At 48.7% G+C, this 23,141-nt stretch overlaps 1 protein-coding gene and 1 long non-coding RNA gene across 2 annotated transcripts in view; both read right to left on the bottom strand.

Moving 5' to 3' along the window:
• Trappc10 (trafficking protein particle complex subunit 10) overlaps positions 1–11,858 on the bottom strand; it is a 64,017-nt gene extending 52,159 nt beyond the window's left edge. The window contains exon 1 of the mRNA XM_041634702.1: positions 11,648–11,858. Coding sequence (XP_041490636.1) covers positions 11,648–11,714 — 67 coding nt within the window. The 5' untranslated portion in view covers positions 11,715–11,858. The remainder of the gene's footprint in view (positions 1–11,647) is intronic.
• Positions 11,859–14,667: 2,809 nt separating this feature from the next.
• On the bottom strand, positions 14,668–16,204 carry LOC121435348. Its single transcript, XR_005972569.1, has 3 exons — positions 16,149–16,204; positions 14,877–14,930; positions 14,668–14,780 (listed from the first exon to the last, which is right to left on the bottom strand). It is a non-coding gene; the product is annotated as an uncharacterized LOC121435348 (long non-coding RNA).
• Positions 16,205–23,141: the final 6,937 nt, after the last annotated feature.

Genomic DNA, 23,141 nt, shown 5'->3' with positions numbered 1-23,141 from the left:
AGTCACTAATAAAAACTTCACACTGGAAGCTGTCATAGGGAAATCTAGTACTAAACATATAACCTGCCCCCAATGGTCCTTCAATGACCCTATCCTTTCGTCATTGGCTGTCACTATGCCTGTCCCATCTAGCCTTCCTCCTGGCCCCTACTCTGGTCCATGCATTCATCCATACAGGCATGTCGCATACATGCACATGCTCATGCACACACAGACGTAACAGTGAGCATTCCCACACGAGGACTTTTCCCCTGTTCTACTCTATGCGACAATAGTTCTCTCAGTAGGAGTGATGAGAGGGAACACAGGATGGTGCCTTCGCGGCCACAAGCTTTATGTTGTGGAGTTTTGCAGAAAAGGAAATGTGACTGACACATGAATACCAGTCTCAAGACACAGGTGCCAAGGTCCTTTTCTGTATATGCCAGCATCACTTAACTAAGGAGACAGCAGTCACCTTCAACAACTCACAGAGCCCAGGCTAATCTGGAAGCTGAAGAATCGCAGAAGGAAAAGATTGCATAACTGCGTCACAACATAAGATCACAAAAAGCCCTAGTAAGCCGGGTGGTGGTGGCGCACGCCTTTAATCCCAGCACTCGGGAGGCAGAGGCAGGCGGATCTCTGTGAGTTCGAGACCAGCCTGGTCTTCAGAGCTAGTTCCAGGACAGGCTCCAAAGCCACAGAGAAACCCTGTCTCGAAAAACCAAAAAAAAAAAAAAAGCCCTAGTAAATGGTAGCTTTTTAACATAACTTTATTTATTGTTATTATGCGTGTGTGCACTCACATACACATGCATTATGTGAGCATGTGAGCACATATGCCACAACAACATGTGCAGGTCAAAGGACAACTTTCTCTTCTGCAGCCTTCAAAAGGTTCTGGAAATTGAACTCGGGTCACCAGGCTTACATAGTAAGCGCCTTTACCTGAGAAACCATCTCAAGGGCTCCAGTTCGTAGGTTGGTTTTTTGATTTTTTGACTTTTTTTGAGACAGGATTTCTTTGTATAGTCTTAGCTGTCCTGGAACTTAACTTTGTAGGCCAGGCTGGCCTTGAACTCACAGAGATCCGCCTGCCTCTGCCTCCCAAGTGCTGAGATTAAAAGCGTGCACCACCAGCGCTGGGCTAGCTGGTAGGTTTCTGTCAAAGCAAACAGGAACACTGTGGCTACCTGGGTGAGTGCTGTATGTTAAGAAGAGCCCTGCCTTGGACGAAGGGTTCCTTGTTTCTTTTCTCATGTTCTCCCCTCATCACCCTAAAGCCTTCGTCCAAAAACAACCTTCTCAATGGGGTTTAACTGCAGCTTCAGCACTGCACAATGAAGAAAGAAAATAACCTGGCAAATCCAGCAATGGGGCATAGCACCTGGCATGGCCAGAAACAAGACAGACATGGGCACAGTGGAGCTCCTCAGGCTGGGCCCACACTCCAGGTACAGCACAGTACAAGGCACACTGAGGGAAAAGCAGAGGTGTAGAAACCAGTGGAGTTGGCAATATCTCACCTGAGAGAGGGAAATAAAAATGTTCACATTCTATTTTAGATTATATGTTTAAAAAAAAGGATGGGGGGCTGGAGAGATGGCTCAGTGGTTAAGAGCACCGGCTGCTCTTCCAGAGGTCCTGAGTTCAATTCCCAGCAACCACATGGTGGCTCACAACCAACTGTAATGAGATCTGGTGCCCTCCTCTGGCGTGTGGGCATACACGGAGGCAGAATGTTGTGTACATAATAAATAAATAAATCTTTAAAAAAAAAAAGATACTAGCCGGGCGATGGTGGCGCACGCCTTTAATCCCAGCACTCGGGAGGCAGAGGCAGGCGGATCTCTGTGAGTTCGAGACCAGCCTGGTCTACAAGAGCTAGTTCCAGGACAGGCTCCAAAACCACAGAGAAACCCTGTCTCGAAAAACCAAAAAAAAAAAAAAAAGATACTTTAAAAAAAAATGATGGGGGAGCATTGCACATGGGCCATGTGTCTATGTGGAGGTCAGGGGACAGGAGTCAGTCCTTTCCTCCACTATGTGGGTCTGAGGGATGAAACTTCAGCAAGTGACTTTACCTACTGAGACATTTCATCAAGCTTATACTATTTTAAATAGTAAGAGAAACCATTTCATAAAATTGCATTAGGATACTTAGGTGAAGGAGATGCCAAAGTAGAGAGCAGAATTTAGTTGTCCCTTAGATATGAGAGACTTGCCCCAAACCCCAATGGATACGGAACTCCACCATTGCTCAAGTCCCTAACATAAGGCGGCATAGCACTTGCACGGAACCTACACAAACTGTTCCACACACTATAAATAGCTCTAATGTAAATGCTGTGTAAGCCTCAGTATACTGATTACATATAGTGTCATAAATTGAGTTACAGATACAGGGGGAGAGTTCCCCCCAGAAAGAAAGAATGTATAGAAGATAGAATAGTTGAGTAAATAAAGCCTTGTAGTATTGAATTTTAACTCCAACAATCTTGAAAATACAAAAAGACCCCACCGAATACACCTAGTAATCAGCGTCCAAGTCAAGGTAAGCTTGTAGACTGCATTTCTATTAAAAGGAAACAAGGTTCCTTGGATGATGGTGGCTGCAGATCGGAGGCAGGAAGCACACTGATGCAGCAGCAGCAACAGCAAGTGGCCAAACACACCAAGGATGCTCATGATACTGGAAGAGCTAACTGTCACTAAGGAGAACAGTGAGCCAGGCGGTGAAGGCACATGCCTTTAATCCCAGTACTCAGTGGGCAGAGACAAGCGGATCTTGTGAGTTTGAGGTCAACCTGGTCTACAAGAGCTAGTTCCAGAACAGCCAGGGCTGTTATACACAGAAACCCTGTCTCAAACATTCCCCCGCTCAATAGAAAGAGAGAGAGAGAGAGAGAGAGAGAGAGAGAGAGAACAGTAGGGCAGCTCTGAAGACACTTTTGTGAAGGGCATACCAAGTACTATAAATAGGCATGTATAAATGCTTTTTAACTCAAGTATTCCTACTAATAAATGAGGAAAAACCACTCAAATTAGAATCTCACCATTTTACAGTCTTTAGAAATTAGTGGAAAGACAATAAGACATCGTGTACCTGCTGATGGAGGAACACACCACCAATAATGAGACAATCCTGCAAAAGCAAAACAAAAAGGAATAAAATGTTGAGCTCCTAGCTACAGCTACTAAAACAGTGAGAATTCTGAAGGACAGCTGCAATAGGGCTGCAAAAATACTGGAAGGCAAAAGGAAGAGGGGAGCAGAGGTTCTAAGAGAACTAACTTACTTAAAAACTTCATTTAGGAAGCTGGAAGATGGTTTTGCAGTTAAAAGCACTCTTTAGATCTTCCACAGGACCTGGGTTCAAATCTCAGCACCCACAAAAGCTAAACAACTTTCTGTAACTCCAGTTCCAGGGGATCTGATGCCCTCTTCTGGCCTCTGCTGCACTGCACAAATGCAGTACACAGACAAAACACCCAGGCAAAAGACCCATGCACATAAAATAAAACAATTTTTTTAAAAAAGACCTTTATTTGAATACTAATCCAAATTATGTTTTTAGAAAAGTTAAGGCACACAGGAGGCCAGGTATGGTAGTGTACAACTGTTACTATCCCAGCACTCAGAGACAGAGGCTATAGGATCACGAGTTTGAAGCCAGGCTGGGCCACATGGCAAACATCTGTCTCAATGGACACAGTGAGTTAAAATTCACTAGCTTATATTTTTAAAAAATGCTTTAAGTGCAAATTTTGTAGCTATGTTTTTAAAAGCTTGTATCTTTGAAGATTATTTTTATTATTTTACAAATTGTGCGTGTGAGTGTATACACACACACACACACACACACACACACACACACACGTATGCGGGGAGTGTGTGACTGTAGAATCCAGAAGATGGTGTTAGGACCCCTGGAGATGGAGTTACGGGCAGTTGTGAACTGTAAGTGGGTTCTCTCTTAACCACTGAGTGATCTTCCCAGCCCCTCTAAAGGGGTCTGCAGCTCTAACAAAGCCACCGTCATCTCAATCAGAGAGAAGTGGAGACCCACATCTGTGTGCCTCCACTCTCAGATCTGTGTGCCTTCTACAAAGAGGGAAAGGTCCTCACTGCTTTCAAGGGAAGTCATGTTATCAGTAAGACCCCTAACCCATTTCAGATAAAAAGAGCCAAAGGGCTCCTAAGTCTCTGAGTAACTCCTAAGGAGTCTGGACTGACCATAACAAAGAGGTTAATTTAGGGCTACCAACATGGTCTTAGACACCCAACAGGAAAGCCCAGCAAAGAGTAATGTAATTAGTAATATCCCAAAGCAAATTTCTACCAGCACTGCCCAGATTCTCAGCCCGACCTGGGTAAGCCAGGGTCTGGCACGTCTAAAAGTTTACAAGGCATCATTCAGGTGATCACTCCAGCCAATGTAAAAGGCTCTACCGACTTATCAGGACCCTGTTCATCGGTCCAGGTTAAAATCCTGTCTCCCACAAAACATAGGAGAGGCAGGAGAGCCTATTCAAGTGGTAATCAACTAAGGAACTGCACTTTCTCTTCAAGAGACCCCACAGAAGCCTGCTCGGATCCCTCTACATGCCCTTCATGTACAGAACACCCTAACCCCTTTGGGGCAGCCATGGCCTCCATCTTTCTGGGTACTATAGCCCACTTCCCATAAGCCTCCTAGATGAGACAATGCAAACCTTCTACCAAAATTATGCCAAGTATGGTTCCCTTTTCATGGCCTGCCAGGAACTCCTGCCAAGTAAGGACCGAGCATGCAGCACCCTTGCTCAGCTCAAAGAAGCTACTAAAGAAGAGACTTCCAACCAACCCCCCAAGATTGGGCAGAGTATGGCCGTGTGAAAGGAAGGCCATGATGGAGAGATCAAAAGGGGGAACGTGTCCCCAATGCAAGCCTGGTCTGCAGCTCCATTCCACCCACACTGAGGAAGAGTGAATGGTTCACCAAACACATCAGAAGCAATCCTATACCACAGAGCTGCTCCATCTGCATGGGGGAGATTGCATACACAGTGGTTTGCCCTAACCAACAACAACCAATCAGGATTGTCCTCGTTTACATGTGGGAATTACATGCCAGGAAACTGCAGCCTAACCAAAATGTAGTCCACGCTCACTGAAGAAGGACTCTTCAACAGCCCGTCATCTCACACAAGGTGTCCTACACCCACCACCGCTCTCTCCATGTGCGATATCAGCAGTTCTCAACCCGGGGTCGCGACCCCTTCGGGAGTCACGCATCAGGTATCCTGCACATCAGATATTTACATTATGACTCATAACAGCAGCAAAATTACACTTATGAAGTAGCAGCAAAATAATTTTACCACAACACGAGGAACTGTATTGAAGGATCACAGCATTAGGAAAGCTGAGAACCACTATTCTAAAGAACATGGGTTCTTCTAACAAAAGAGGAGCCAGGGAGATGATTCAGGGGATAAAGTGCCATGTCTGGCTGGACATGGTCAAAGGTGGCTGTGGTTGTTTGTAGGGTCTGCAACTCTAGCACTGACAGAAGGAAGGTGGTGGGGGACAAACAGATCCCTGGAACACGTCTGTCAGTCCATCTAACCAGTCAGTGAGTACAGAGTTCTGAAGAGACCTGGTACAGAAGACACCCAATATCAACATCAATCTCTCTCCTCCTTACACATGCACACACACATGTACATGCACACACACAAAAGGAAAAAACGACAGTAAGAGAAGATACCTTCAAATATGTATCTAATAAAAAGGTGCATTATCGGGAAAATAAAATTGAGTAACAATTCAAAACAAACATTTCACTAAGGGCTGTAGTGTGGGGCACTCATCATCTGGAGACTGAGGCAGGAAGAGCTCCAGTTATAGGCCAACCTGGACTACACAGTAACACAGTGAGACTGTCTCAAAACAAACAGAGAGAGAGGAATCTTCCACTACAGGGAGAAGGCAGACAACAGGCTGTCAGTGAGGATGTGGGAAGCTGCACAGTGCCAAGGATGTTAAACAGTATAACCACTTTGGGAAGGAGCTGGCACTTTCCTAAAAAGCTAAACATAAGCTCACCATGTGACGCAGCCATTCTCCTAGAATCCTCTATGAAATAAAAACGCAAGTCCACACAAAGACCTGAAGCAGGACTACAAGAGCCAAAGTGTAGAAACAATCCAAAAGTCCACCAACTAGTGACCAAATAAATGGGAGGCAGACTGGTCACATGGTGGCTCCCTGTTCAGCCATCGGTGGAAGGAACTGCTGACGGCAGAACGAACTAATGCACAATGTCTCTCCAAGATGCCAAACACAGAGTGCATGTTGTGATCTTGCAGATGACTGGAGTGACAACTGCATCTTCTGAGGCCTCTTCTAAAAGCCAGGTGGCTCTCCCAGCACAAGGCCAGCCCGTGACCAAGAGGCCTCGGTTTGGCTGTGATGTTAATTGTGCACTGACTTGCAATGAAGAAAACTTACCCAAACACAGTTGCCGCTAGCTTTCAAACGTGCCCCTGGCATACCGGTTAGGTTTGCTTTACTGGATTAACATGTATTCCCCTACTTAAAAGTCCAAACAGAATGGGCAAGTTCAGTTTACCTTAGAACAAGCCAAGTAGTCTCTAGAGTTTTCTCTACAGCTTTTAGTGCAGAGGAAGAGAACATTACGGCATCAGAAACGTACCTCATGGAAGCGTGAAGAGATACCCACAGGATGTTCCCTGAGAGAAGACGCACTCGCTTATTTCATCTGCCACACAAACAGACTCAGCACCCAGCACTTGCCAAATGCTATTCAAGGTGCCAAAAACACAGTAGTGAAATAGATCAAGCCCCCTAGTCATGAAGCTTTACACTCTAGCCTGATTCAGTGTGAAGAGAAACAATAAGCAAAGACAAAAACAAATATTTCTCTTAGGAGCTCTGTGCCAAGAAAAATGGGTGACGTCAGTGGGATCCCAAACACAAGTGAGGTATGATAGGCAAAGCAGGCCTAGGGGTCAGTGACATTTGAGCAGGTACCACAAGGCAGGCAAGGAACTACTGTGTCCCCAGAAGCTGGGAGAAGAGGGAGGCAGAGAATCAGAGAGTGCCACAGAGACCACTAGGCCAGAGGCAGGGGCAGACTCTACAGCTCCAGGCAGCGTCAGAGGCTAGCTGGGGAGGGGTAGGGCTCTTGAGAGGCCTTGGAAGGTTCTTCGGTTTCTTTTGGTTTTCATGGTGCTAGGATAGAGTCCTTGCCCATACTAAGCAAGCAGACACCACTGAGCCATAGCTTAGCCTTGGGAAAGGGGGTGTGGTAGCAGCAGGCCTGAGCTGGGGAGCTGGGTGTTATGCCTTCTCTGCAAGGTGGAGTGGATACAGGAAGGCCACTGCAGGAATCCCACAGACAGAAAGAAGGGCCTACCATAAAGGTAAGAAAGGTGACTGGATCCTAGACTTACTTCAAACACAATAAAATATTTGCTGAGACTGAATCAGTCATGAGAGGGGGAAAGTCAAAGCCATCAATCTGCAACTTAAAAACAAATGCTCTCTTAGACCACGTTCTGTGACTAGGGTGGCAGCTTGTGAGCAGACATAGGCAGGCGTGACCTGGGTAGAACAGGCAAGAAAAGGTGGGACACAGAAGAACACTTAGAGGAGGCTAGGGGGCACAGAAAGGTGCCAGGGAGTCCTACAGCCTGCAGTCTCTCACCCCACCCCCTGCAGGTGGGGCACAGAGCTCACCCTGTGATGCCCCAAGAAATCTCACTCACACTACTAAACCATGTCATTCACAGAAGACACTATCTGCCAATAAAGAACTTTCCTAGTACAACAGCCTTTCTGTGACTGCTAGGACAGACCGAGGGAAGGTCTTACTAAATACAATAACCAGATGACACTCTGTGACATTCAAGACACTGAGACCTGAAAAAGTTTAGGGATCTCTTCCTGGCTAGTTTCTTTTACATACACTGATTCCTCTAACTTCATGTCAACCTAACTGTCCATTTCACTGCTGAGGTTCTCCAAAATAAAAATGGCCAAATGGCCTGGAAAACACAAGAACTCCTAACCAGCATGGGTGGATGGCAGGCAAGCCTACACAGCCAGGTTTGCTAAAGCAACCCTGTAATCTCAAAAGTTACTTGAAAGGCTGAGGCAGGACTATTCCAAATTTAAGACTAGTCTGGGTATCTTAGTAAGTCTAAACGTAAAGACAGGACTGGATATACAGCTCCACAGCTAAGCACTTGCTGGGCTCCTGTGAGAGCCTGGGTTCTAATCCCACCACTGGGGAGGCAGGGCAGGTGATTATATGGTTTCCTCTTCTTGCCTGCCATACCTGCAGAACCCCTCTGCTCCCACCCACACCTATATTTACTTTTTTTTTTTTTTTTGGTTTTTTGAGGCAAGGTTTATCTATGTAGCCCTGGCTATCCTGGAACTCGCTCTATAAACCATGCTGGCCTCAAACTCAGAGATCGTTTGCCTCTGCCTCCTGGTGCTGGGATTAAAGGTGTGTGCCGCCACTGCTATGTTTACTAATTTTAAGAAAAACACACTTCACAGTTACTTTGTTTTGTACTTTCAGACTGGGTAGGAAATCCAAATTTATTAACTCTCACCTCCAGGGGAAAGTCCAACTCCAACCAGGTACAAAACACAGCAGACTCGCTGGTCTCTGCTGCCTTCTTTCTCCTTTCAAAACTACAGCACTAGACCTGTCCCTGGTGAGCTGCTATCTCTTAGATGTTTCGTGTCCCAAGGTGAACACATGTGCTGCACCACAGAGGAAAGCTACAGACAGTGGGACATCAACTGTCTCTGCTGCATGAGCACACGGGTCTCCCTTAACAGATCTTGGGTCGGGAGTCTGTCTTTCTTTCTGAAACAAAGAAACCAATTTTTTTTGGGGGGGAGGGGGGAACTAAGCTGAAACTTAACATGTAAACCACTGGACCGGCTGGATTTCAGTATCACTGAGCATGTTTCATGATGAATAATCTATGGTAGCATCTAATCATTCTAATGAGGTGATTCACTGGGCTGCCTGCACATTCCACACAGGGCACGAACAGACCCTCTGTGGACGGGGTCTCTCCTCCACAGCCCATAAGGCAGGACATTAAGAATCTTCCAATTATGGTTAAAAAACGGCTTTATAGCCTCAAAACATTAACTCAGCAATATTTTCAAACAACAATCTCTTCTGTTTCGCCCTAACCTTTTGAGAACTTTCCATTCTTCCCATGCCCACAGTCTAGCAGATTCACTGTCCAAAGAAAAAGGCAAGGAGGACAGCTCAGCTCATAACATGCTTGCCGGGGAAGCGTGAGAATCCAGGCTTGGGTCCTAAAAATCCATGTGAAAAGCAAGCCACAGTGACAAGCTTGTGACCCCAGCAATGGGGAGGTGGCTACAGGTATTATTCCTACAGCTCGCTAGTCGGCAGACTAACTGGAGAGCCCCAGGTCCCAGAGAGAGACCCTGTATAAAAACAAGCCAAGGTAGAAAGTTCTGGTGGGCCAACTCCTGAGACTGATCTCTGTTCTCCACAGGTAATGAATTCATACATCCACGAACATACACAAAATGATAAACATGAACTCTGCTTTCATCTTCAAATGAACAGACTGGCTGGGTTCAAGGAGATCTAAAGTAAGAACTTTTTGAATAAGATGAAACATTGTCTGGGGAGCAAACACGAAGAGAATTGTTATGTGCAGCATTGAAGTGTTGTTAAGAGTGAACTGGCCTGTGGGTAGACTTCTGACCTGCTTTTACTGCTTCTCCTTCAAAGCATAAAAAGATAAAGAAGGAATGAAGTGGAACCAGGGTGAGTGCTCGCCAAAGCTCCAGTCCCGGGAACATAAAAATGGCATCGAGTGTACACTGTCAAATCAGGTTTTCCAAGTGAGAGAAAGAAAGAAAGAAAGAAAGAAAGGAAGGAAGGAAGGTTTTACTTTAAAGAGATTGTTTTTACCTTTCTCTGAAATTACTTTGTTTTCTGAAACTCCAATGAAGAATTGTACCTTCCAAGTCGGGGACACCATCCGCACACTTTCTTACGATGCTACCTCAAAGCCATGGCATTCCCCACCAACATCCCAAACTCCAACAGGCCTACAGGAAGGCACACTGCACGCTACCACTGTCCCACACACAGGAAGATAAGAAAGGGAATATCACACATTTCCAAGCACTAACAGAGTAATGAATCCCTCCCCTTTAGTCACAGCGGATACCTCAGAGCATGGAGCTTTACCTTCAGAAGGGTACTGATAAATGCTTCTGAGGGTTGGAATGCCTATGCTCAAAGTTAAGGGCGGGAAATACAACCAGGTGCGTGGACAGTGCTCCAGGCAGTAAGTGCTTATCCGTGATTCCTACTGTGCATTAGCACTTGGGGGAAAGTTCTCAGTACCTGGAACACATTGGACCCAAGCATGAATCGGGTGCAACTTCCCTGAGGGGACCAGGGAGCACCTGGGCAGGGTGGGGAGCCTCCAGACCAGATCTGCCACATCTGTCCACCTACTTCCCATGAAGTCTGGCACAGCTTTCTTTCAGCTGCCAAGCATTCTGGAGGGGAAAGAGGGGGAGTAGAGAGAGCTACTGCTGAACTATGCAAGCTTCCCAACTCTAAGGGAGACACATCCACTTCCCTGAGAAAGTTCACCTAGAGACAAAACAGTGAAAGTCTTTAACTATGAAATGTCTGGGAGGCTACAGGAGGGGGCTGGGAGGAGTATGCCCATTCCTCCAAGGGCCCAAAGAAGAGAGCAGAGCAGGGTGTGCTGGGGACCTGGGGAATCCCGGGACCTAGCACCAGGTTTTGCAAAGAGCGTTTCCTGTTTAGAAAAAGTACCTCCATAAGGTCACATACACACTGAACTTCCAACAGGCAAATATCACACCTGTGATATCTGAGAGACTATACCTACACCTGTACTTTGAGAGACAACACTGCAAGCCATCAAAACGTCAACTAACATGTCAACATTTCCCATGAGTTCATGGTTTGCAAACCTACTCAATTCTTAAGTTATGCGTTAAAAATGGGAAGAATTTTCTTTTTCTGTAGCAGAGAAACAATCCCTCTGAGCGGGCACGTATGCACGCACGCAGGTGTGTGTGTATTGAGAGAAGGGACAAGTGCACAAGGATCTGTGTGTGTATGTGTGTGTATGAAGTGGGAGAAAGAACAAGAGCAGAAAAGGGTGTGTGTGTGTATTAAGTGAGAGAAAGAACAAGTGCAGAAGGGGCTGTCCGAGCGGGAACTCACTAGTAGAGCAGCCCTGCCGTCTCAGGAAAGAGCCTGCAGGCACAGGAAGATTCGACCGGCCAGAGCTAGGTGCCACCGGCCACTCCAGCTTGTCTGTTACTTGAGGAAGAGCACCTGCGCCCTGCGGAGAGCAGGGGCCTGCCCACCGGGGCTGCGGTCAGTGCGCAGCTCAGCCCGCAAAAGAGCCGACCCGCGGGGAAGGCCGGCCCGGTCCTGGACTAGCAGCTCTGACAGTACCGAGCAGCACCCATTGCTCGGCACCCCTGCACAGCGGGTCGAAGGTCACCGGTGGAAAGGTCGAAGATCAACTGTGTCAGCCTAGGTGGGAGCTGCCCCGCCCAGCCGCGCCCCCCAGACCCGGTCGGCCGCACTTACAGGTGACGATGGGCTTGTTCTCCATGGTGTAGACCACCGGCGGCTGCGGCTCCTCAGGGGCGTCCATGGGCGTCCGGCGTCACCGGCCCGGCCCCCCGCCCCCCATGGGTACCCGAGGCCGCGCGGGGCCCGCTGAGCCCGCGCCTTCGCGCTGCCGGCCCCAGGCAGCTCCTAGCCGGCCGCCCGCCGCCGCCGGCCGCGTCCACTTCCGGCCCCGGCGCCGCCGCGTGACCACTTCCGGGGCGCGCCCCTCAAAGGGGCGGGCCCGCCGCCGCCTGCCCTCCTACGGAAAAGGCCGCGTGCCGGGCGGGCGGGCGGAGCGAGGCGAGGTTGCTGCAGCTGTTGCAGGGCAGGAGACGGCCCTGTCTCGAAGCTCGGGCAGTCCCGAGGGCTGCGGGAGACAGCGGGTAGTGCACCTGCCTGCGCTCCGGGACCCGTGCTTGTCACCTGCCCAGGCTCCGGGACCCTTGGACCCTTGGTTGACTTCGTCTTACCTCCCTAAATTGGATGAACCTCGGGTTCGCACCTGCAGATGCTCCCTGACCCTCATCCTCGCTCCTATCAGTGGGCCTCCACTGCCACTCCTTGCGGGATTCCCGCTATACCCCAAGAGAGCTTCCTGCTTTCCGGCCTCTGCAGGATGCCTCAAAAAATCCATCAAAACCTTGGATCGGTTTTTACCTCTGGACAAGCTCAGCTGCGCTGTGCCAAGCTGAGTCCCTGCACGCTTGTTAACACCGATTTGCCAAGTGTGCTAACTCAAAGCAACGGAGATTGAAAGCGTTCCTACCCACCCGCTACAGCTCAAAATCCTTTGTGTGCACCATCCCCTTGCAGGCCAACTTCCCACTGTCCTTTCTTACAGTTTGTTTCCTCGTAGGGTTAACACTCAGTACTCTTTCCCTTGGCTCGCAAAATGTAGGGCTATGCTCTTCCCGGGCCCCACCTTCGCCAGCTCTGACCATCCATATCTGGTACTACTTTGAAGTCACAGGATGTTGGGAATGTTGCAAAACCAAATCTTACTTGGAACTGCGTAAAAATAAAGCAGATAGACCTATGGGAGCTTTCGCAGATAGAATTCAGTGTGCACATGGAATGTCTGAGCATGCGTGTTGGTGTGGACTTCAGGCAACTGATTAGGGCAGTTGTCGCTGGCAGAGGGGTCCAGAGACTGCAAAAACTCCCAAGGTGGTGGCCCTTGTTCAGTTAAGCGTGTGTAGGATGACGGTGCAAAAAACACAACTCTCCCCTCTAATGGAATAAGAGATGGTTTATTTTGGAACTAAATTTGAGTGACCAACCGCCCAGGAAACAAGGGTTTGGAGAACTCTTCTGAGACATCCCAAGCAGGTTACCCCAGGTTTCATGTTCCCCCACCACGGAGGCAGTTTGAAGAAGTTTTATAGTAGCAGAGCATAAAAAGTCATAAATCAAGACAATTTAAAATACGTTTGTGGGTACATCAAAGATGCAGTGACAGCAAGATGGAGGAATCTCTCCTGCTGGTCTCAAGTGACATTCTTACTTAGCTCTGGAGTTGGTGGAAGCTAGTCCGCTAAATTGATAGGCTCCAAAGGTTTTTGTCTATTGTCACAGGGTGCTAGTTCTGGCATGGGCAGTTGTTAGGAATAATTCTTAAGAAGAGCCTCTCTGCCGACGCAAATAATTCCAATCAGACCAAATTAGACCAAATAAAAGATGCCCATGTTTAATGCAGTGCTCCTGGGTGGCCCCAAGAAAGCCTGGCGAGGGGGAGAAAGCAAGGGAGACCACACAAACCCCAGAGACCACATATTCCTTCTTTGGGCAGCAGCCTAAATAGCCTATAGGAGTGGTCCTGACCCTACCTGGGGAGGGGTCACTGCTCGGCGGGCTTTCCCAGAGGTGTTCTGACCATGGCAACTCCCAGGAGAGAGCCTTAGGATGGCTGCCAGGGCCTGGGGTAACACTTCCAATCAGCAATGAGTGGCAATTTAGGGGGCGAAAGCCGGGCTGTGACAACACAATTAGCCTCCAGACCTTCAATGTCACACACTCTCTCCATCACTGTAGTTGTAACTAGTCAGCCTTTGCACACGTAGCTCCTTTCCAGGAATTCTGGTTCACAGAAATGAGATCCAGGTTTCTCAGGAGCAACAGGGACACTCAAGGCCAAGCAGCAGGACATTCCGCTGAGAGGGTAAAGACCCTGTCCCCAAGCCACAGGCTGCCTCTACAGAGTGACAGAAGGACTTCTGGTTTACATGCCAGCACAGTTTTTGCCCCTTCCCCTGCTTTTTTGTTTCTAGCAGCCCTTTAACAATTACAGTCGATTCTTAGCCCTATATCAGAGGCTGTGGCAGTCCCTGCCCTCCAATAAAGCCTACAGCAAGGACTGGATATAATCTGATCAAGTTGGAGATGGAGTCCTACCAGTTAGAGGGACTGGTGAGGGAGGCACCTTGAACAGTCTTTAACACAGACAAACCTGCAAAAACCTCAGAGACCAAAAGGGGCACATAGACTGGGCTGGCTCTCACGGAACAGAAGTTGCCAAGGAGAAGAGAGTGAGAGTAAGACATGGGAGAAAATTAAAGATAATAGCAAAAAAGTCATAGTGAGAGCTATTTATGCACAGGTTAGAAAACTTGGCAAAGCTGGGTGTGGCGGCGCATGTCTTTAATCCCAGCGCTTGAGAGGCAGAAGCAGGCACATCTCTGGGAGTTCGAGGACAGCCTGGTCTACTAATTGAGTTACACAGAGAAACCCTGTCTTGAAAAACCAAATAAATAAATAATAAATAAATAAAATAAAACTTGACAAACTCTGAGTGAGATACTGTGGAGGTTTGACAGAAAATGGCTCCCAAAGGGAGTGGCACTATTAGGAGGTGTGGTCTTGAAGGATGTATGTCACTGTGGGGTGGGCTTTGAGGTCTCTTTTCTCAGGCTTCACTCGGTGTGACAATCAGTCGACTTCCTGTTGCCTTCTGGTTAAGATGTAGCCAGCACCACATCAGCCTGCAGGCGCCATGTTCCCCTTCATGATGATAACGGACTGAACCTCTGAAACGGTGAGCCACCATCTTAATTAACTGTTTTCTTTGAAAGAGCTGAGGTAGTCATGGTGTCTCCTTGCAACACTAAAAGCCCTAAGACAGACACATACAAAGATCACAGGCAGGTGAGCTACTGCAGAGCAGAGCTGAAGAGGGAAGTGTAAGGCAGACAAAAAACATGGGCATTACCTTCAAAGGCATGATGACAAGGGTGGAGCTTGCTTCTTATCAGAAGCCGGAGATCTGAAACGAGGTGGAAACTCATTACAATTTTTATTTATTTCGTGTGTTACATATGTGTGGCACAGGCACGTGTACGTGCCTTGGTGTGCATGTGGAGGTCAGAGAAAACTTTCAGGACTCAGTTTTAATCGTTCTACTTTGGGGTCAAACTCAGATTGTCAGACTCTGCAGCATAAACCTCTACCCCCTGAGCCAGCGCACCTGCTCTCTGAAACAGTCAAAATACCAAATTTAAAAACACGTCAGCTTCGAACAGTACCAAATGCAAATTATCCTTCAAAGTAGCAGCAGACAATAAAGACATCTCAGGTGGCCCGAGGGCAGAGTGTGCAAGACCCAGAAGACCTCCTCGGACAGGGGAAAATAGGACCAGATGAAAACACTGAGGCCCAGGAAGGAAGGCACCAAAAACAACCAATAAGGTCTGGAGAGCTGGCTCAGCACTTAAGTGCACTGACTGCTCCCCACAGAGGTCCCATGTTCAATTCCCAGCAACCACATGGTGGTTCACAACCATTCATAATGAGATATGGTGCCCTCTTCTGGACTGCAGGCGGACATGCAGGGAGAATGTTGTATCTATAATAAATAAGCAAATCTTTAAAAAAAACAAAAAAACAAAAAAAACCCCAACAAGTTAAGTAGTGGTAGTATGTGCACCTTTAATCCCAGCACTGGGAAGGCAGAGGCAGGAGAATCTCTATGAGTTCCCAGCAAGTTCCAGGTCAGCCAGGGCTACACAAAGAAACTTTGTCTCAAATAACCAGAAGAAAACAAACAAACAAACAAAAAAACAACAAACAGTAAATATGAAGTTCCAGGCTAGCCCCTCTAGCTGCTACTCACTTTTTTGTTTTATTTACTGTTTTTACATCCCAACCAAAGTTTCTCCTCCCTCCTTCCCCCCAACCACTCCTCGTTCATTTCTCTTCAGAAAAGGGCAGGCCTCCCGTGGGTGCCAACCAGCCATGGTACATCAAGGTGTAGTGAGACTAGGCACTGCCCAGCTCTCTTCACTTCTTTATTAGATTGACACGGGGTCCTGAAGTGGGAAATTCTTTAATATAATAGCAAGGACACAGATGGTCACCCCTATAGCTAAACCACCAGGGAAAGGAGTCAAAAAGATTTAGCTGACTCAATGAACTCAAAAGACCTCAAGACAAGACAGAAAGGACTGACTGAGAAACGGCCCCTCAGTTAAGAGCATGGACTGACCTTCCAGACACCTGCGTTTGATCCTCAGCACCGACCTGGCAGCAAACAGCCATGGGGTTAACTCCAGGCCCCCCGAGATCCTACACCCTCTCCTGGCCTCTGTGGGAACCAAGCGTGCACATGGTGCACAGACACACAGGCAGGCAAAACACCAGGCACACCAAAAGAGAAAAAAGAACAAAAACATAAAAACAAGAAGTGGACAGAAGGCGGCTGCATAGCCCAGTACAAGCTGAGCATGTGCCAAACCCTGGATTAATGGCCAGCGCCACAAAAATAAACATGAAAGGGAGAGGAGGAGGGAGGGAGGGAGGGAGGAAGGGAGGGAGGGAGGGAGAGAGGGAGAGCTTGTGGTGCTGAATTGAGACTGGCCCCCCGTAGGCTCATATGTTTGAATGCTTGGGCCCCAGGTATCAGAACCATGTGGGAAGCGTTAGGAGTGTGGCTTTGTTGGAGCACGTATAGCTTTACTGGACTAGCTGCACCGCTGGAGGTGGGCTCTGAGGCTTCCAAAGCTCACATCAGACCCAGGCTTGCTTTCTCTTTCTCTCTGCCTCCAGCCTGCAGGTCAGAGGTGAGCTCTCAGCTACTGCTCCTGTGCCATGCCTGTCTGCCTGCCCTCCACCACACTCCCCGCCATGATGGTCACAGACTCACCATCTGTGAGGTAAGCAAGCCCCCAGTTAAGTGCTTCCTTTTCTAAGTTGCCTTGGTCATGGTGTCTCATCACAGTTCTCCAGTCACTAAGACAGTGCTCACCGTACACTAGCCTTGTTGTGATCTATTCACTACTTTTGTTGCTGTAACCAAATACCCAATATGAAGAAGCCTAAGAGAGGACAGAGCCAGGTGGTGGTGCAACTCTTTGATCCCAGCACTCAGGAGGCAGAGGCAAGAGGATCTCTGTGAGTTCGAGGACAGCCTGGTCTACAGCGTGAGTTCCAGGACAGCCAGGACCACACAGAGAAACCCTGGAGAGAGGAGGGGGGAGGGCTTTTTTTGGCTCATGGTTTGAGAATACAGCCACCATAGCCAGGAAGGTATGGTAGATTATGGTGGCAAGAGGATATGGTTGAAATTCCCTACATCTGGGCAAATCAGGACCAGGGCTGGGGGTGGGGTGGGGGGGTGGGATGGGGAAGTGACCAACCTCAGTTTGATTTCTCCTTTTTCCCTTTTAATTCACAGGGAGACCCCAGGCCTTGGGATGGTGACACTCACACTGTGGACACGGCTTCTGTCTCAGGTAATCCTGTCTGGAAAGGCTACAAACACACCCAAAGGCGTACCTCATTAATGCCATAGACCTCTCTCTCTTTCTCTCTCTCTCTCTCTCTCTCTCTCTCTCTCTCTCTCTCAATTTTAGTTAATGGTGTAGCTGGGTAGGAGAAGATTTGTTGAGTAAGCACAAGGCTATGGGTTCAATTTCCGGCCTCTTGATTTCTCGCTCACATATTCCCCCTCCCCCACTATGTCACAATCGCTAAAATTAAGTAAAAATTCAAAGTTCCTAGGAACGAAGGTGTGGGCTCCACAGCCTGCTCTCCATGTCTCTTGTTTGTCAGGACAGACAGCGGAGTACAGCCGCCCGCCCCAAGGAAACCCCCACAGCTGCTCCTCGTGAAGATGTGGGCACTGGCTTGGAACCAGGGCAGCGCCACAGGAAGGTTTTCCTTCCGAAGGGAGGGATGGCTAGGGTGAGCCTGCAATCTGTGCTAGGTGTCACTCTGGCTCCCCTGGCCTAGAAGTGGGCTTTCTGTTCCCATGGGAACTTAGAAAATACTTGGACTTGGCAAAAAACGGTCCCATTGATTCCTTCCCTTTTCTACTAGAAAATGCTACTTCCCCCATTAATCAATACCTGTGGGTTTTTCCAGATCCCCTTCTCATGAGACAGCGCTTTGTTTTGATTTGTTGGTTTGGGAAGCCGATGGGCCCAGAACGGTCTTTCCCGATAGCTCATGATGTGCTCAATTATATGCCTAGTTATTATGTATGCTTTATGGAAGGGAAGACTTTGCTTGCCCCACCCCCAAAGTTCAGGGTCAAAAAGAACGGCAAGTCAGCAAATGTTCATAGCCAGTTTACTCAGGGTGGTCCCAAATTGGGTACAACATAGATGTCCTTCAGTGGGTGGACAAACTGGAGCCCGGCTATACCTTAGAACACTAAGTCAGCAAAGAAAAGGAATGAACTCTGTCGCTGCAACAACCCGGGGAGTCTCCAGAGAGGACGCTGAGAACCTCCAAGCCTTGCTGTGTCAAGCATGAAACGTGGGTGGAAAAACAAACACCAGAGAAGTGGAGAGACCAGAGGTTGCCATGGAATGTGGGGGTACAGTGAAAGTGGGGAGGCTATGAAGGATAGTTTGTGGGATCCCCCTGGAGAGGAATGGCCTGTAGCAGAATGGTATTAACAGTATTGATGTTGGTAACTGGTGTTTTGGTTTGGATATGAAGATCCCTCCCCCAAAAGACTCACATGTTGATGGCTTGGCATCTGGTTGGTGGTGCCATAGAGAGATGATTGGATGGTGAGCTCCAATCTATTATTATTATTATTATTTGTGTCTTTCACATCATGCCCACCCAAAAGAAAATAAAACAAGCCGGGCGGTGGTGGCGCACGCCTTTAATCCCAGCACTCGGGAGGCAGAGGCAGGAGGATCTCTGTGAGTTCAAGACCAGCCTGGTCTACAAGAGCTAGTTCCAGGACAGGCTCCAAAACCACAGAGAAACCCTGTCTCGAAAAAACCAAAAAAAAAAAAAAAGAAAAAGAAAAAAAAGAAAAGAAAAAAAAAGAAAAGAAAACAAGTTAAAATTTAAGAGAAAAGAAAGAAAAAAAGGAAGAAGAAAAAAAATCTCGCCATGGAAGCTGCAGTGTGACACAGTGAGTCTTGCAGTAAATCCCTTTATCCATACATCTTTACACACAGGTGTTTATTGCAAAGGATCATTGGTCTGATTTGAGGCCCCTGGGCTCTGCTGCACCATCATCACTGGGCCTCACTGGGACTCTTCCTGGACTCACATTGTTGCTGCCCTGTGTCTTGGATATCCTGCAGCCCTGGATCCACAGGACTGACACCCCACCCCCACTATGCCCCATACTCCAGCAGATCACAGATGGGGTGAATATTGGGGTGGGCCAGCACATAACCCTGGTTCTGGGCCTGAGTGGCCGTAGGGCTGGTCAGCCCCTCAGCTCTTCCGTCTTTGCCACCGGGATGGAGAGCGCCAATTTTCTTGACTAATAACCCAATGACTGCTTCCTAAGTGAAGGGACTGCTGAGAGGTGGAGCCTAGGTGGAGTAAAGAGGGCTTGCCCTGTGACCTATGGCCTGTGGCATATGCCCTATGACCGAGTTTCATTTCTGTTGCTGGGATAAAGAGCCACTTAGCAGATAGAGGTTTATTTTTACTCACAATTCTAGACTACGGTCCGTCAAACAAGCGAGTAAAGGAGCAGGGACAGCTAGTGACATCCTGACAACTGTCAGGAGCAGAAAGAAATGGAGCCCATGCCACTCCTCAACTGACATTCTCTACATTCATACAATCCAGGGCCCCAAACCAGGGAGTGGAGCTGCCCACTGTGTGTGTGTGTGTGTGCGCCTGCATGCAGATTTCTGCTGCCATGATGCTCATTCAGCCTCCCACCAATCCAAAACCATGGACCATGGAGCCCACCGATGACTTGGAAAACTGAGCCGAAATCAACCTGTCGCCCTTTAGGTCATTCTTCACAGGTATTTGTCACAGTCATGGATAAGGACCGGACACACCTGGTTAGAACATTGTCCGCAGTTCTGTAAAGATTTGACTACCACACCCAGCGGTGAGCAGGGACTTACAAGCCCATCCCTCCTCTGAGGACTGCCAATTTGTATGCTCTCAAAATTCAGCTTAGTGTTTTATTTTATTTATTTATCTATCTCTGGCTATTTGAGACAGAGTCTCTCTATGTAGTCCTGGCTGTCCTGGAAGTTACTATGTAGACCAGACTGGCCTTTAACTCACAGGGATCTGCCTTCCTCTGCCTCCTGAGTGCTGGCATTAAAGGCGTGCACCACCACGGCTGGCTGTCAGCTACTATTTTGAGAAGCCACCCAACTTGAAAGGGGTATTGTCTGAATTTCAGGTCATTCATGAGGTGTCTCAGGCATCTCCCCCCTGCAAGCCCCTCATGAAGTCTCTAGGCATCTGGGAACATCTGCGCATGCAGGCCAGACGTCTGACTCAGCCATCCCCTGGAGGACGCTTCTCTGCTGGCATTTAACGAATGCTTCCCTAAGGAGTATTCATTAGGAGCTCAGAGAGTCTGCCAGGGAGGTAAAAACAGTGACAGTTATAGGGAGATAAGCAAATGGCATGCAAACATTATTCTCCTGCTAAGTTAAACTAAGTCCAGGGCGGGAACAGAGTCGAGGTGGTAGGATGTGAGAACATACATCCCAGACTGCCCAAAGGGAAGATGCTCTGAGAAGCTGTGGCAGCCACTACCCAGGGCGGCAGGGATACCTTGGGGGGTATCCCTACCACATACACCCACTCTCGTACCTCTTCTTTGGGGTCTCATCTTTTCTGGCCCTGTTCTGTGTGCTCTTGTCAGAGGTGGCTCTCTCCATCTGCTTGTGCAGGCACAGTGTGGCTTCTGACGTCTCTTAAATGAGTATCAATAAAGAAATCCAACCTGGCCCTGGGGACAGCGGTTCCCGACACTGTTTGATGTTTCTATCTTTAGCTCAGCTGTCTTTTTCCTTGGCTCCTCACTCTCTCCCACCATGCCAAGCTTATTCCCGGGAAATCTGTCCCTGCCTGTGCCCATGAACCTCAGGCCAGGAGCCACCACTGTACTGAGGTCCTCACCTGAGCTTCACCTCAGCCAGGGCTGTTGTCCTGGAAGCCAAAGCCAACTTAGCCACAGGAGCGAGGCCAGTGCCTCTCACCCCAGCCCCTGGCCTATCTCCAGTTGAGGTGACACAGCAGACAGCGGTGATAGCAAAGACCAGGAAATGTTGAACTACCCAGCCTGTCAACCTCCAAGAACATGAAGACTTCACAGAAGAGGTCAGACCAGGGCAGTTGGCTGACCTGGACGGCTACAGTTGTTCCTATGTAATTGGTGCCATCCATTGTCCAGCCTGGGTGGCCTAATGGTAAGAGAAGAGCAGTCCTCCTGAGGGCACTGAGTGTCGGCTGTCTGGGCCACCTGTTCTCAGCTTACCACAGGAAGGGTGCCCAGCTGGAGTGGTGCCTCCAAGACTGCCATGGGTGCCACCCTCCTGTCCCAAGCTGAGAACCTTCTTGGCACCACCAGGAAGGTGCTGGCACAAGGTTAGGAGAACCACTGCTTGTCCTTTGCTCAGTGTGGCCATATTCAGCTTCAAGGGGATGCCACACAGTCCCTGGGTGGCTCCTGGTTCTCCTCTGCCCCTCACTGTCACCCCCGGGACAGGGCCCTGCAAACTCTACTGTAATGGAGACATGTTGCTCACTGTTATGCAGCCCAGCACCAGGGAAGCAGCAGGTCACAGGCTCTTGTGAGTGTTCCGGGTCTATCGACTGTTCCAGGGCGGGGCTGGCTCAGAGAGTTGCTGCCAACAGGTCTGCTTTGAACCTCATCTGTTCTCACTCATTGCCCCCAGAAAGCCCAGTGTCTCTGACACGCTTTCCATACAGAATTCAAGTTTGGAAGAGCAGGCCCACAAGGGGCTGGTGGTTCTTCTAGCAAGCCCCCAGTACTGTGGCTGGGGCCAGGGAGCAAAGACATTCCTTCCTCCCTAGCAGCTGGCTGTCCCCTCCAGGACAGAGCAGGACCAAAGTGACAGACGTCATCAAACTGGCCTATGTCCTCTGAGGCTTGCCAATGTTCACCTGCCCTGTTCCCACCTGGGATGTCTCAGCAACAAATTCTTTTTTTTTTTTTAGATTTTATTTATTTATTATGTACATAGTGTTCTGCTTGCATGTTTGCCTGCATGCCAGAAGAAGGCACCAGATCTCATTATAGAACAAATTCTTTATGCCATTCTAGCTTTGCCTGGTGCTCAGAGCCAATCCTGCCCATCCCCCACCAGGCTTTGTGAACATCCTGCCCAGGTTCCACAGAGGCTTTGTGTCCATGCCCTCAACCTAAGCAGACAGTGAAGTCCATTTCTAGAGTCTCCAGGGAAGGCAGATGTGCCATCTCTCAGCACACAGACAAAAGGAAATTTTTGTTGAAGACCCTGGGGTGGAGTAGGATGGTTCAGTGGTTAAGGACACTTGCTGCCTCTTCTATTTGGTTTCTGATGCTATGATAAACACCAAAGTCTGAACTGAATTTGGGAAGGAAATGGGGATTTGGCTTTTAGATTAGAGTCAGGACAGGAGCTCAAGGCAGGAACCTGAAGGAAGGGGCTGAAGCAGAGACTCTGGAGGAACGCTGCTCCTTGCTTACTGGCTTGTTCAGCCTGTTTCTTCCTCTTCCTTCTTTATTGTATATCTAGCGTTCTGTCTGCATGCCTGCCTGAAGGTCAGAAGAGGGCACCAGATCTCATTACTGATGGTTGTGAGCCACCATGTGGTTGCTGGGAATTGAACTCAGGACCTCTGGAAGAGCAGCCAGTGCTCTTACCCTCTGAACCATCTCTCCTGTCCTCACCCTACTTCTTTATACACTCTAGGATCCCCTGTTCAGGGATGGCATCCCCCACAGTGGGCTGGGCCTTCCCCCATCAACCATTTATCAAGACAACATCCCACAGACTTGCCGACTGACCAGTCTCATGAAGACAATTCCCCACTTGAGGTTCCCTCTTCCAGGTGACTCTAGTTTGGGTCTAGTTGACAAAAACTAACTAGCATACTATTCTCCCAGGGGCCTTGAGTTAGGTTCCCGGCACCCACTTTGGATGACTCACGCCACCTGTAACTGCAGATCCAGGGGATCTGATGCCGTCTTCTGACATCTATGGGCACCTGCAGTCACATGCATGTACCCCCCCATAAT

Source organism: Microtus oregoni, unplaced genomic scaffold, assembly GCF_018167655.1.
Source record: "Microtus oregoni isolate MIOR12 unplaced genomic scaffold, Mior012 000046F_ref0000063, whole genome shotgun sequence".
NCBI classification, from domain to species: domain Eukaryota; kingdom Metazoa; phylum Chordata; class Mammalia; order Rodentia; family Cricetidae; genus Microtus; species Microtus oregoni.
The sequence above is the reverse complement of the archived record's forward strand: the minus strand, read 5'-3'. Positions and strand labels throughout refer to the sequence as shown.